Source organism: Penicillium atrosanguineum (assembly GCF_028827265.1).
Source record: "Penicillium atrosanguineum strain IBT 20685 chromosome Unknown utg000001l_segment0_segment0, whole genome shotgun sequence".
In the NCBI taxonomy this organism is placed as follows: Eukaryota; Fungi; Ascomycota; class Eurotiomycetes; order Eurotiales; family Aspergillaceae; genus Penicillium; species Penicillium atrosanguineum.
The window spans coordinates 1,524,695-1,537,888 of record NW_026623133.1 but is presented as its reverse complement, the minus strand read 5'-3'; the positions used below and the strand labels follow the sequence as shown (position 1 = coordinate 1,537,888).

At 50.0% G+C, this 13,194-nt stretch overlaps 5 protein-coding genes across 5 annotated transcripts; 2 read left to right on the top strand and 3 right to left on the bottom strand.

Moving 5' to 3' along the window:
- Window positions 1-191: 191 nt before the first annotated feature.
- On the bottom strand, window positions 192-2,037 carry N7443_000584 (serine hydrolase domain-containing protein; the record flags this gene model as incomplete). The annotated part of the gene is made up of 4 exons (XM_056880640.1): window positions 192-1,011; window positions 1,070-1,343; window positions 1,396-1,449; window positions 1,500-2,037. 4 exons carry the CDS (start codon window positions 2,035-2,037, stop codon window positions 192-194), a joined length of 1,686 nt encoding a protein of 561 aa, XP_056745878.1.
- A 2,890-nt stretch (window positions 2,038-4,927) lies between these two features.
- N7443_000583 (alpha-mannosyltransferase) lies at window positions 4,928-6,355 on the top strand (the record flags this gene model as incomplete). The annotated part of the gene is made up of 1 exon (XM_056880639.1): window positions 4,928-6,355. The coding sequence occupies one exon, from the start codon at window positions 4,928-4,930 to the stop codon at window positions 6,353-6,355; it is 1,428 nt and encodes a 475-aa protein (XP_056745877.1).
- A 402-nt stretch (window positions 6,356-6,757) lies between these two features.
- Window positions 6,758-8,923, bottom strand: N7443_000582 (protein kinase COQ8; the record flags this gene model as incomplete). Its single annotated transcript, XM_056880638.1, has 1 exon — window positions 6,758-8,923. The coding sequence occupies one exon, from the start codon at window positions 8,921-8,923 to the stop codon at window positions 6,758-6,760; it is 2,166 nt and encodes a 721-aa protein (XP_056745876.1).
- A 311-nt stretch (window positions 8,924-9,234) lies between these two features.
- N7443_000581 (urease accessory protein UreF) lies at window positions 9,235-10,231 on the top strand (the record flags this gene model as incomplete). The annotated part of the gene is made up of 2 exons (XM_056880637.1): window positions 9,235-9,388; window positions 9,444-10,231. The coding sequence occupies 2 exons, from the start codon at window positions 9,235-9,237 to the stop codon at window positions 10,229-10,231; spliced, it is 942 nt and encodes a 313-aa protein (XP_056745875.1).
- A 463-nt stretch (window positions 10,232-10,694) lies between these two features.
- Window positions 10,695-13,053, bottom strand: N7443_000580 (E3 ubiquitin-protein ligase BRE1; the record flags this gene model as incomplete). Its single annotated transcript, XM_056880636.1, has 4 exons — window positions 10,695-10,868; window positions 10,928-11,998; window positions 12,052-12,786; window positions 12,871-13,053. 4 exons carry the CDS (start codon window positions 13,051-13,053, stop codon window positions 10,695-10,697), a joined length of 2,163 nt encoding a protein of 720 aa, XP_056745874.1.
- Window positions 13,054-13,194: the final 141 nt, after the last annotated feature.

The window sequence follows — 13,194 nt, the reverse complement described above, 5'->3', positions numbered from 1 at the left end:
TAATTGTCTGGGAGTCTGTCTTTCCTGAACCACAGATGCGAGATTGATGGACCCGAATACTTACGCCACGAAACAACAGGCTTTCTTCCATTTTCAACCTCCTGGCTCATCATATACTCTCCCAAGATACCAGCTTATATCGAAGTGAATTGGACATAGTATAAAAGCTAAGAGTATTGCATAACAAAAATCTAGTTAACCCGCTTCAAAACAATGCCCGTAATTGGAAGCTCGACACTGACAAGTTTGCCATCAATCAAGTTAAAAATGAACTCATCAGTAGGGCCAGCAAAGTCAAGATTCATCCAGGTAAACGAATTATCAAATAATCCTCCCTTCCCACCCTCTACAGCGGCACGGGGCTTCATCGGAGGCTCCGGCTCCGCCATACGATGCGCCACACGCATCGTGCCATTGCTTCGATACAAAGACGACAAAGATCTCGAGTATGAATTAAGCCCAGTGGGATATAGGCGCCAATGTGGGCTATCGCGGCCGTTGACGCCTTTGACCCAGAATGATGCCAACCCAAGCCCTGGACGGCCTTCGTCAACGGTCAACGTAAGGTTAGTACCGGATGAAGTCTCATCCACAAAATTCCCCGCCAAATTGAGCTTGGCATTTTCCGCAGCCGCATGCTCTGTAGCAGGAATGAAAGTTTCGCCAACCAAATCGCGTAGGGGCCAACGTGCCGGCGTAGCAGTCTCGCCGGCGACCAAGATAGAGTAGCCAATACCGTGGTCGGGCGAAAGGGCAAAAATGGCTGTGTAATCGCCATTGCCACCGGCCTTTGTATAGAGATCTGAGATTCGTGTGCGGTTCGACCCCGGGGTAACGGGGATTTCCAGGCGGGAGATTTCCCATGGTGCCCCGACAAGCTCGACTAAGCTACCCGTACCGCTTCGAGGCTTCATCCATTCTGATGTTGTTGCCGAACAAAGAAGCTCCGAGTTTAATATGGAAAGGCCCGCGGCGCGAAGGTCTGCGCCGTTAGAGTAAATGCTGCCAGTTCTGTACGGTATCAGTCGGTGATCCTCCAGGTATGAGGTAAACAAAGGAGGAAACGTACGATGCGACGATTTCGAGGTCCAATCCCCATGATGATGACTTGGAAATGATGGAACGATCAATAGAATTGACGCCCTTGCCCGTTGGAACTTTCGTCGACATGCTCTTCAGCCCCAGCGGCTCAAAGAGAACTTGTTGGATCGCTTCTGTGAAGTTCTGTCCTGACAGACGCGCAAGAACCTGCCCCAGAATAGCAAACCCACCATCGGAATATATGGCATTTCTGAATGGAGATATAACAGGCATTTTCTCATCTCGCATGAATTTGAAGAGCTCTAGAGCACAGGTTAGAGGTATTCTAGGTGATAAAAGCAATCTGATGATTACCTTCAGGTGCAAAGTTAAAAGGATCATCTGGCTTCGCATATTCTTTCAAGAAGTCTAAGATAGCAATCAGCAGCTGTAATCAGAATTCTCATGGTATTACGTACCTGCAATGCCGCCTGAGCCAGCCTGTTGAGATGCAAGCGCACCAACCGTAATATCGTCCCAACTGATTCTCTCCAGTGGATCATGCGATGAGTTACCGGCAAGCTCAGGCAGATACCGCGTCACAGGATGACTGAAGATTTCGATACCAGCCTTAGCAATAATCGCGTAGACAGTGAAGAGCTTTGTCACACTTCCAATGCGCGATATTGTCTTATCATTGAGGACTCCGGACGTCAACGCCTTCTTAGCATTGTCTCCAACGTGCGAATAGCTATAGATTGAGCCATTTGTTGCGGCTGAGAACACATCAATAGAAAATGCCAGGTCCGTGCGATTAAGAGTGCCTTCCGAGAAGAGGGTATCAATTAGGCCAGGAATCTCTGCTTTGGCATTTTGAATTGCGCTCGAATTGGAAGGATCGAAATTGGAGATGAAGGAGGGGCCGATGAGAGGAACTTCGGATGTTGCAACAATACGCTCTGCTGAGCCAATTGTGCATCCCAGCACAAGTCCAGCCAGGAGATTATGAACAAACATAGTAGTTTTGATGGTTTTTTCAGTCGTATAAGACAGGATGGCTTCCCAGAATATATGAATAGTTTATTCGGAACCTCTAGGGTATCTAGTTGATTTTATATCTCATTGTTCATGCATCTCCAAGGCGCAGTTTTACCGAACTGGGGCATGCCAAATCTATAGACGTAGGCCAAGCAATTGCCCTAGCCTTTTATGGTTCGTCGAGGCGACCTCTCGTCGATTAAGAGGGCGCAGAAAATCTGCAGTAAGCCAATCAGGTATAGATATGCCCTGAGGAGGATAAATTATAGGAGACAGGGGGTCTGCACCCTGGCATCATACTTGCGGCTCGTATTCATGGCAGTGCACTGATTTTGGACCCCTAAAGTTAAGCGCAGCATACAACCCAAAATGGAAAGGTGGTGGTAATGGGGCTAGAATGACGTCATAGTTTACCTGTCTTGCTCTGCACAGCCAGCGAACATTAGGACTTGAATAGAGAGTAATTGTCGCCAGCGCGTCAGATGTTCACTCTCATCTGCAAATGTATGGCATATGTATACATCCCGAGGTTCCCTGAAAAAGCTCATAGGGCGGTATTTCTATTCTGTTGACCTCGCTTCACAACATTTACTTGCACCCTCTAGCGTCCTATAATGGCCCCAAATACGCAACATGCAGCTTATTCTAGTACTTACGCAGGATTATCACTGGTCAACCCTCATACAGCTGCATTATTACATCTAAAAATAAACCTGGTCATATTTGCACTCTGTACATATTTGCTCGGGCCCTCCTTCCTTCAGTGTCCAACTTGATTTGTTGCCTGAGCCCAAAACAAGAATTGTTATTCTACTATTAGCAAGTCAATGGGTCCCTTTAGCTTAGGGCATCTGAGGCGGATAATCGGTTCACGGCAACACATGATGAAGTAGGATGTCTCGACAGAATTATGAATCTCGATAGCAGCAAGCCACCTCCACAATTGCGAGTTCGGTGGCGTGGGAAGAAAGTTTCGTCCTGGATCTTCTGAAAATACTCTCGAAGTCAAATTGCTTACAAAGGTTCCTCGTATGGAGCTTGAGGCGCCGCCTCTCGCCTTGATTCAGTTGTTTCCGGATGATCACTGGAAGACCTGGTGAGTATCATTAATTTAAGAAAGAGATAAGGCTGTGAATAACCCCCTCTCTCTAGCACATTCTCCAATCTGCTGTACACGTTAAATTGAACATTTGGATTCAAAAATCTTCAACACGTCGGAAGCAGCGCAGATCCTCGTCAGTAAGCTTCGCTTCATTATTCAGTCTGCAGTTATTTTTCTATCGCATTAATTGCCCCTGCCAAGAAACAAAAGGAGCTATCGGAGAAAATACTTGCTCAGCAGGCCTATGGGTGGTCCCACATCCGCATCAAAATGGCACAATTCGTCGGTCTACATGTTACTGTACAGGTACGCGTATACGTTTCGATTCGGAATTCAGGCCTACTTTCTCAGACAAACTTGATGCGAAGAGCCATTTTTCATACACCAAGCCAATTCAAGGATTGAGCCAGGTTGATGGGGTAGGTGTCTGTGAAGATGGAAGAAACCAATTCCCTGATCCAGCCCTTTCTGTGAGGGCCAGATTCGGGTTAGCACTCCACAGACAGATCACAACTGCGACACTGGCAGAAACGAAGACGATGAAGGGGTAGCAGGTATGGTGCTCGATGGGCTAGATTTTATGCATATTACGGAGGTGATTATGACACTCGATTGTTATGTAGAATATCATACGATTCGGGAGCTTGAAACCAATGGAGACTTGGTCACTCCCGAATCAAAACTCCAAAATTTAGATGACTATGTACCTTCGATGTCCTGTCTTTTTCTTTTAGCGAAACTGTAGCTTGTCGTGTGTTACCTATGCCATTACCATACTAGACACTTTAATGCTCCATCTTGGAATCCATCGCGCTTTGGTACAACGACCAACATAAGTGCCCAATGGAAGATGGTGCCCAAACTAGCAGCCTCGGAGCACAAACCTGTTCATGACATGATCAGTGATGGGTGATTACCTATGTCATAGATGGTAGAGGCTGCCGGCTGTGTAATAAGCGTACATATGAAGCTGATATGATATAGGCCACATGGCGCTCACCATTTAGGGTAACTCGCAGTACTACATGTACATATTTAGAGGACTGACCAATACCCCGTGAGCTCTGGGCATCCACGGGTGCCTTCAACCCCATTCTAGAAGATAGTTCAAGGGGAATGTTTATGAAGGGTGATCTGGATTCACAATATCAGTAATCTACAACTAGCTGAGGTTGCGTTGATAATTGTTGCCCATCGGTAGACTCGAATAGCCCCTACTAAGCCTGAATGAGAGTCAGATGCTAATTTTTCGAATTTCATTATGCATGGGTAAGTACTTCAAAAAAGATCCCTAGAGATATTCTTACATCTATGTTTTGCAATCAGAAAGATATGTTTCGAAATAGGGTCCGAGGTCTCCCAAAATACTCAGGTGTATGCAAAGTTAAACTTGCTAATGGATTGAGTTGATCTCTAACCCAGAACCAGACTATCTAGTTCCCCAGCACTATTCACGCCTGTATAGAGTCCATATAGAGTTTGTATACAGGCTCGATAGCTTATCGCCGTTGACGTGCCTCAAGTGGGTCCGTGCTCCACCACGGCCCCTTGGTACGCCTAGTGTTTCATTTGTTATTAAACCCAGAGAAACTCGGGAACATTCTCCCTCGAGAAACCCTTTCTCTGTAACACAAGCCATACCCAACTCTCTGATGCACGCGCCACAGAGTCGCGCATGAACCATCCCGCGCCGATTTCAGCTTCTCCGAACTAGCGGGTCCAGGTGTTGGCAGGTGCGGAGCTCCAGGACCCTGCCAAGCCGCCGACATGGTCATCCCACGATTCCTGCTTCGTGCGCGCACGTTACTGACCGCATTGTTCATCGCCTCATTCCTAACATGGGCTTTCTCGCGCTGGCGCGACGGTATCGATTCTCCATCCAAATACCCCGATGACGCGGGCCGGCCTGCGTCTGATCTTGATCACGATCTTACGACTGGGCATCAGGAATTCTGGAAGGCGTTTCAGGATTTACTGGCGCGATATGCGCCTTATACGGATCCCATCATTGAGTATACGAAGGCTCCCACGGAGGGGTTCAACGCGAAGGATCCCAAGCCGAGGCCGGAATACTTGGTTGTTGCACAGGATGATGTTGAGGCGATGAAAGAGGCGCATACGGGTTTCGTGGGGGCTGTTATTAGCTCGCCGCCACAATTGCAATATATTCCTGGTACCAAGGGTGTGGTTTCTACCGCTGGTGGCTCTTACCTACCGGTATTGGTGATATCGCTGCGTATGTTGCGTAGGACGGGATCAGTGTTGCCGATGGAGGTGTTCCTTGCGGATGAACACGAGTACGAAGAATATATCTGTGATGTGGTGCTACCATCACTAAATGCAAAATGCATTGTGCTTTCACGGATTCTCGTCGCGGCCCCTGCAAAGATCGAAAAGTACCAATTCAAGCCATTCGCAATGCTCTTCTCGTCATTCGAAGAGATCCTTTTCCTCGACGCGGACGCCTTCCCACTCGAAGACCCCGAATCTATCTTCAAGAGCGAAGTATTCCACTCAAACGGTCTAGTAACTTGGCCCGATTTCTGGGCATCATCGGTCTCCCCCATCTTCTACGAAATCGTCGGCACACCAGCACCACCCATGAACCTCCGCCAATCCACCGAGTCCGGTGAACTATTTGTCTCAAAGAAGTCCCACCTCCAAACCCTGCTCCTCGCCACATACTACAACTACTGGGGTCCTTCCCACTACTACCCTCTCCTCTCCCAAGGTGCCGCTGGCGAAGGCGACAAAGAAACATTCATCGCCGCCGCAATAGCCATGAACCAACGATTTTATCAAGTCAGCGAATCAATTTGCGCCCTTGGCCACCGCAAAGAAGGCGGTCTCGCCGGCTCTGCAATGGCGCAGTTCAACCCCATCGAAGACTTCGCGAATACACGCCAAGGACTATGGCGCGTTCGAGGCGACGAGGCACCCGCGCCAGGCGTGTTCTTCATTCATGCAAACTTCCCCAAGTTCAATCCTGCTACTGTATTCGATCAGCATGAGGTTAACCCGGCATTTAATGATGATGGGTCGTATACGCGTGCGTGGACGATTCCGGAGGATGTTGTTGGGAGATTTAGTGCGAAGGTTGATATTGAGAAGGCGTTTTGGAAGGAGATTCTTTGGACGGCTTGTGAACTTGAGGGTAAGTTTGAGAGTTGGGAGGGGGGTGGATATGATCTGTGATAAGACTAGGAGGTATTGGCAGAGTGTTTTTGAACATAAGCCATTGCCCTCGTGAGGGATCTTCTCATCGGACATCTTTCGCTCGACATTTGTGATACATACGCTCCCAGCTGGTCTGGATGGTATCAGTTGGATCATTGTCTTTTTCGCCCTCCACCACTTGCGTTGTCTTTGGATAATGTACTATAAAACTCGCAGCAGTAATCTCGAAATCTAGAGTGTATTACTAGTTAGAAAACCGACCTTATTGACCACGCTCGTTCATGTCCCTTTACTTCAGTTACAAGTTCATCAAGTTGAGAGAGGTGAGATCCCAATTTGAATCTATTGTACAAGATTTCTTATAATACATAATCACCCAATCCAACCATCTATATCTCAAACACGTTGTACAAGGTCGATCTATTTCCGCGCATCAACCTGCAACCCCTTCGCCTCCGCCTCCCGAATCGCTTCAGCAAACAACTCCTTACAGGGAACCCGACTCCCCAATCTCGCGCAAAGCAAGAAAGCGCCACTCAGTTTCCGGTGCAGACTATACGTCTCCTCCGGCGGCGGCGCCAAGCGCTCCCTGATCATCACCGGAATAAGCGCCCGCACGCGATCCGTGATAGTCTGATTACGGAAATCGTATAGATCAGGCGAAGAGAGCATGAACGGCTCCGCGATAGTCACGACCGAAGTAACGTGGGCATCTGCCATAGCCTGGCTCTCCATGCCGGTGAGGTATCCCAGTTTCAACGAGAGGTCCTGGCAAAGGGCACGGTCGTTGCGAGAAGCAGCGACGAGAGTGCGAACGTAAGTCGAGATGAAGGCATCGGGGTACTCACGCGAAGCGCCGAAGTCAAGGAGTTCAAGACGGTTAGTGCGCGCGTTGTAGAGGAAGTTTGTCCAGTTGGGGTCTGTCTGCATATAATGGAATTCTGTGATTTCGCGCAGACAAAGACGCATGATCTGAGTTCCGATCCAGTCGCGCTGTTCTTGGGAGAAGTCTTGGATTTTGGTGACGGCTACACCTTCGAGCATTTCCATAGTCAGGACTTGCTTTCCGGAGGCTTCGGGCATTATTTCGGGGACGACGAAGACGGGGTCGTCGGCTAGGAGGTTGCGGAAGCGGGCAGCGCATTCTGCTTCGCGGATGTAGTCACATTCCCATGCGAGTTCGGTACGGGCGTTGGCGATTGTTTTGTCAAGATAGAGGCCGCGAGGAAGGAGGCGAGAGGCTGTTAGGAGGATTGAGAGGTTATTTAGGTCTGAGTCGATCGAATCGGCGACGCCGGGGTATTGGACTTTGACGGCGACGGGCTTGCCAGTGCTTTTGAGGACGGCCGAGTGGACTTGGCCAATTGAGGCGGCTGCAATAGGAATGTCGTTGAAGGAGGAGAATAGGTCTCGCCAGTTGGGTCCCAGGTTATCGGATAGGACCTTGTCCCGCTGCCATGCAGGCATGTAGTCGGCACGATCCTGGACGCGCTGGAGCACTTGCTGAATTGGCGCAGGCAGCATATTGGAGTCTTGGATGCTGAGCATCTGGCCTAGCTTGAGAGCTGCACCTCGCATCTTCGACAGCTTGGCGACCATTCGTTCCATGTTGCCGGCACTGAACATGACAGAGCCAGTATCTTGGCTACCACTAGCTCGCCGAAAGGTTTCACTGACGGCGCCAAATGCCATCGAGGTTCCCAGTCCGGCATACTGCCAGAGTCTACCAATTCGAGAAGATGGGACTCGAGATTCCAACATCTGATAGGGCACATTCTCTTCTGTCGCCTGCGGCACCACCACTTCATCAGCAACACTGGCACCCAGCTTTTCCATCTCTTCTTCCTGGGCCTTCGTAAGGACCTCGGATTGAGCTTCTGATACTACGGTCGGCTGAACTGGCCGAGGAGGCTCCGCCGGCGGCCATTGTTGCTTGGGCGTCGGCTTAGACGCCGGCTTTCCCGAGAGCATGCGACCAACCCTTCGACTATGGAAAAGACCCTGCATCATCTCTTCCGGGAGTTCCCCCGTAGCCTGTTTCTCAGAGCTTGTGGCCGTATGGAAGACGTCAGCGTTCAAGCCATCACCTACACCAGCTTGAACATCGCCGACAACTTTAGGAAGCTTAACCCTAGGCAGGGCGGACAGGTCCGGCCCATTCTCCTTGGAAGGCTCGTAGAATACATCCTGTTGCTGGCTGACGTTCAATGCGCCAGGCTTCTCATTGCCGTCATAATGAGCGGCGGTAGCCGGGATCTGGAATTCAGCCTGACGTTGTAGCTTCCGGGCGGCATCGGGAGGAGGCGAATTTGCACTAGTTTGGGCGTTGGTGGGTTTGTTGGCCGATGGCTCGGGAGCGGTGGTCGGCGAAGGGCTCGGTGGCGAGTCGTTAAATCGACGCGCCAAAGCGGCAGCGGCTTGTGCGGTCAGGACCAGCCCATCAACCTGGCCCTTGATGCCCTTCGTTAAGGAGGAAGTGCGCGTGTAGACATCGAGCTGGTGTTGCCGAATGGCTAGGTGTTTGACAGCGATAGTTCTAGAAACATTGAGGAACTGGATAGCATCCAGCAGACGCCTGCCCGACATTGTTGACGGAGGAAGCTATCTCATATCGGGGCAGAATCGCAGGCGGTCGAGAGCCAATCGGCCAGCGTTAGGCGATCGAGTAATAGGATCGAATAAGATGATGACCTAATGCCGGGTGAACGTGAATAATAGCCAACAGTCACGCTTGAGATAGAGAATCTGCCGGGCGCACACGGCCGTCTCCGATACCCACTTTTTTCTGCCGATCGCTGCCGGTGCCCTTTATACCCAGCTTATCGCTCTTGCGACCACTTTCCTCTTCTTTTTCTCCAGCTTTCAGCTTTCAGATACCCCAGATTTCATATATTACAATGTTGCTCGAACCATCAGACATCCAGAGCGAAATCGCTCAACTTGAGTCCCGCCTCCAGGACATGCGGGCTCAACTCGACGCCTCTACATACCCCAGCCCACCTTCCTCCCACCCCGATACCAAGATCCCTTGGACAATGCCTTCAAGCAGTGGTTAGTTTAAGTCCACGAACCTTACTCACCAGAACATAAATTAACAAACTCTCAGCCTTTTATAATAATAAGTTCCGCGCGGACGCCGTCCGCTCCTCATCTCTACACGCCCTCCTCCTCCTCTCCGACTCCGCCCTTCCACTAGGCTCATTCGCATACTCCAGCGGGCTGGAGTCCTACCTCGCCCATCACAAGCCTCAGCGCACCAACCCCGTCACATCATTCCACCGCTTCCTCAAACTCTCCATTGCCTCTCTCGCAAGCACATCACTCCCCTACGTGCTAGCAGGCTACCGTGCGCCCGAAACCTTAGAAACCCTTGATAACGATCTCGACGCTTCAACACCATGCATTGTCGCACAGCGTGCAAGCGTGGCTCAAGGCCGGGCATTAATTGGAGTATGGGAGCGCGCATTCCGAGTTAGCTTCGCTCTGCCCACGGGCACCGATGCCGGCGCCGACGTCGCGGTTTCAGCAATTGATGAATTCTCCGATGCATTAAAGACGACATATGATAATCAAGATGAATTGGGCCCTATGGGTCACTTTGCTCCGTTGTGGGGTGTTGTCTGTCGAGCTATGGGCTTGGATTTGCATCAAACGGCTTATATCTTCGTTTTGAACCATGCCAAGGCTGTTCTAAGTGCTGCAGTGCGGGCTTCTGTGATGGGACCATACCAGGCGCAGAATATCCTGGCGAGTCAGACATTGCAGGATACAATTATGTCGCGCATTGAGCGCGAATGGGAGACGGAAGTTGAGCAGGCGGGCCAGGTTGTTCCGGCGCTGGATTTATGGGTTGGCAGACACGAATTGTTGTATAGTAGGATCTTTAACTCATAATTTGAATCATGATTGCATGAGACTTGGCATTTGCATTCGTATTTCCTTTTTCGTTCCGGACATAATATTCCTACATGATCTAGAGCGAAAGCTGAGAAAAATCAAAGTGCGCCTCTCGGAAAATCATGGGAATCCAAAGAGATCACGCTCATTCACTCAGCGCCCTTGCCGAGAGACAAACCAGATAAAGAACTCATCGATGCGTCGGTCATAAAGCCGTCACATTAAAAAAAAAAAAAAAAACATGCCCTTTTGTAACAGAGCGTAAAATCATCAAACGCCGGTCCCAACCGTTCCTGAAAGCAGCCACCAAACACCGCACCATGACCAGTCCGAAAGTGACCACTAAAGAGGAGGATAAGGTGAAGGAAGAAGAAGAAGAAGAAGAAAAAAAGGAAGAAAAGGAAGAGTTATAATACACGAAAAGAAGGGTTGCAACCATGGAAAGGGACAAGGAGATGGATCAGAGGGTGATATGCATGTGGTCATTGCTTCCGAATGATTTGTTGCAGTTGGGACACTTGCGTGATCGGGAAGTGAGACGTTCTTCCACACAGTCCTTGCAGAGAGTATGGCCGCACGTCTTGATCACCGTATCCTTAAAGTTGCGGCGGCACACGGTGCACAGGACCAGTGACTAGAGAGAATCAAAGTTAGTGGATCCGTTTAGTTCATCCGAGCGCCACAAAAACTTACCCTCAACATTTCGTATTCCGAAGAGGAGTTGCCGAGGCTCTTTCCTTTCCAACTCTCCAGATTTTTGTTAGTGTCTATGAGAGTCTGTTTCAGGCCGGAAATCTCGGTTTCTGCCTGGCGCAGGGCAGAGGAGGTGCTTCCAAGTGTCGCGTCCTTGGAGTTGGAAAGGGCTTTCAATTCGGAAACTTGGTTCCTCAAACCCTCCACCAAGATGTTACTCTCGTTCAGCTGTTGCTGAGTAGCTCGGTGCTTGTTGAGTGCTGAATTGAGGGCCTCTTTGGTTTCGCTCACTTGCTTGTCCATGTTGGAGAGCAATGAGCGCGCCGCAGATTCCGCCTCCTTCAACTGGGAGACGATATCAGAGGTCTTAGAGTTCTGCACTCGAAGTGTGCGCACTTCAGCATCACGGGCTTCCTTGCTCTTCATAGCAGCAAAGTATTTCTGATCCGCCTTTGACTTCTCCGCTGTCAATCGCGCAACCTTCTCCTCTAAAGCACCAAAGTCCGTCACCTTCTGCGACGCCAGGGTGGAGAACTTCTTATAAGCAGTTTGCATGGAGGTCAACTCAGTATTCAGCATAGAATATTGACGTTCCAAGCTGGAGTACTTGGTCTGAAGCTCCTCAAGCGGCATCCGAGTCACATCTTCGGTGGCCTTTGATCCATCGATCTGCAGGCGCAACCTCTCAATTTCCGACTCCAAAGCCGTAATCCGAGCCTCTCGCGCATCTGCCAGTTCTTGGAACTTGATACCAGCGGTTTTTTCTTGATCTTGCGCGGCCTTGCGCATCTGCTGATCCGCCAGGAGCTCATCACGTGCATTTCGTATCCGTGCCAGATCGGTTTCAGCTCTTTCGAGTTGAGCCTCTTTTGCGGCAACGGTGCTCTGTGCTTCATCATCCACTTGCATCTTGTATGCAGTTCTTTCCGAGCGGAATTTCTCAGCCTCCTCGCGAAGTTGAACGTTCGTCGCTTCTAGGTGGTTGATGCGCTTTACCACATCCTCATATTGTGATCGCAATTGCTTGAAAAGATCGGTATGCGCATAGTCATCGTCGGTAAGTTTTGAAACCTATTCTTAATGTCAGTATGCGATATTGCCCTCACAAGGTCGTGTTAACTCACCTTGACCTTGAGCTCGGTGAATTGACTGAGCAAGCTGGCATTTTCCGCCTCCAACTTCTGCAATTGTTCTTTTTGCTTCTCCGAAATAGCGCTGAGCTTATTATTGGCTTCTTCCAACTCGCCGCTGCGGTCTCCGACGGGGGTTCCACCATTTGCAGGGGAGGATTCCTCGCGTTTTGTTTGCACAGCCTCAATATTTGGTCGGTTTCCGCCCATAATGTATTGCTTGTCCAGCTTGGTAGCTGTCACGCTCCTCGCGCGATCGAGTTTCTTCTCGGCGACCATGTACCGCAGAGACGCAGCCTCCAGGCTTTCCTCCAGCTGTTGCTTTTCGGCTAGGGCCTTGTCTAATTCGGCGATTGAGACCTTCTCTTCAGCAAGCTTCTTGGCCAATTTGCTCTGAAGTGTTGTAATATCAGGAGAGACATCAGACAGTTTAGATTGAAACTGATTGATGATTTCGCGAATATCGTCCGACCTAGACTTCAGATGCGACTCGAATCCTTCGGCATCTTCAAACTGCAGTGAGCTTTTGAATCCCGAGTCTTTGACTTCCTGCGAGCCCAGGAGAACCTTCACTTCATCAATCAACTGGTTAAACCAGGAATCGATGGCTCGAAGATGATCATTATAATGTGTCGCTTTCTTTGACATCTGACTCAATCGCGACTCTAGAGTTTGCTTCTCTCGCTTGTATTCGTACATCTGGCGCATTATCGCATCTTTTTGGACGCGCTATCACAAGAGTAAGCCCGGGGTTCAAAGCAGCGGGGAAAGGCCCGAGGACTTTCGCCCAACAAATGCAAGGGTAACACATACCTCCAAATCATCTTTCCAGGGCATATCGGCATCCGGATGGGGCTTGGCGGCCCCATTCGCCGTGGTCGCCTGCTTCTTTAAAGGCGGGGCCGAATCATTGTTATCCGCGGCAGGTCTCTTCCGGTCTTCCATTTTGATAAGACCGGACTCTGAAGACACAATGGGGGGTTCGGCGGCCGGCATCAGTGGCTATACTGGCCTAGGAGGGAGCAACTGATCACCACCGAACCGTCACTCAGTCAGCCCTAGGGAGACACTGGGACCGTGGCCAGTCTTGGTAACAGCGGTCCCAAAGTGAAAAGGCTATTAGGAAGACAGTGAGAA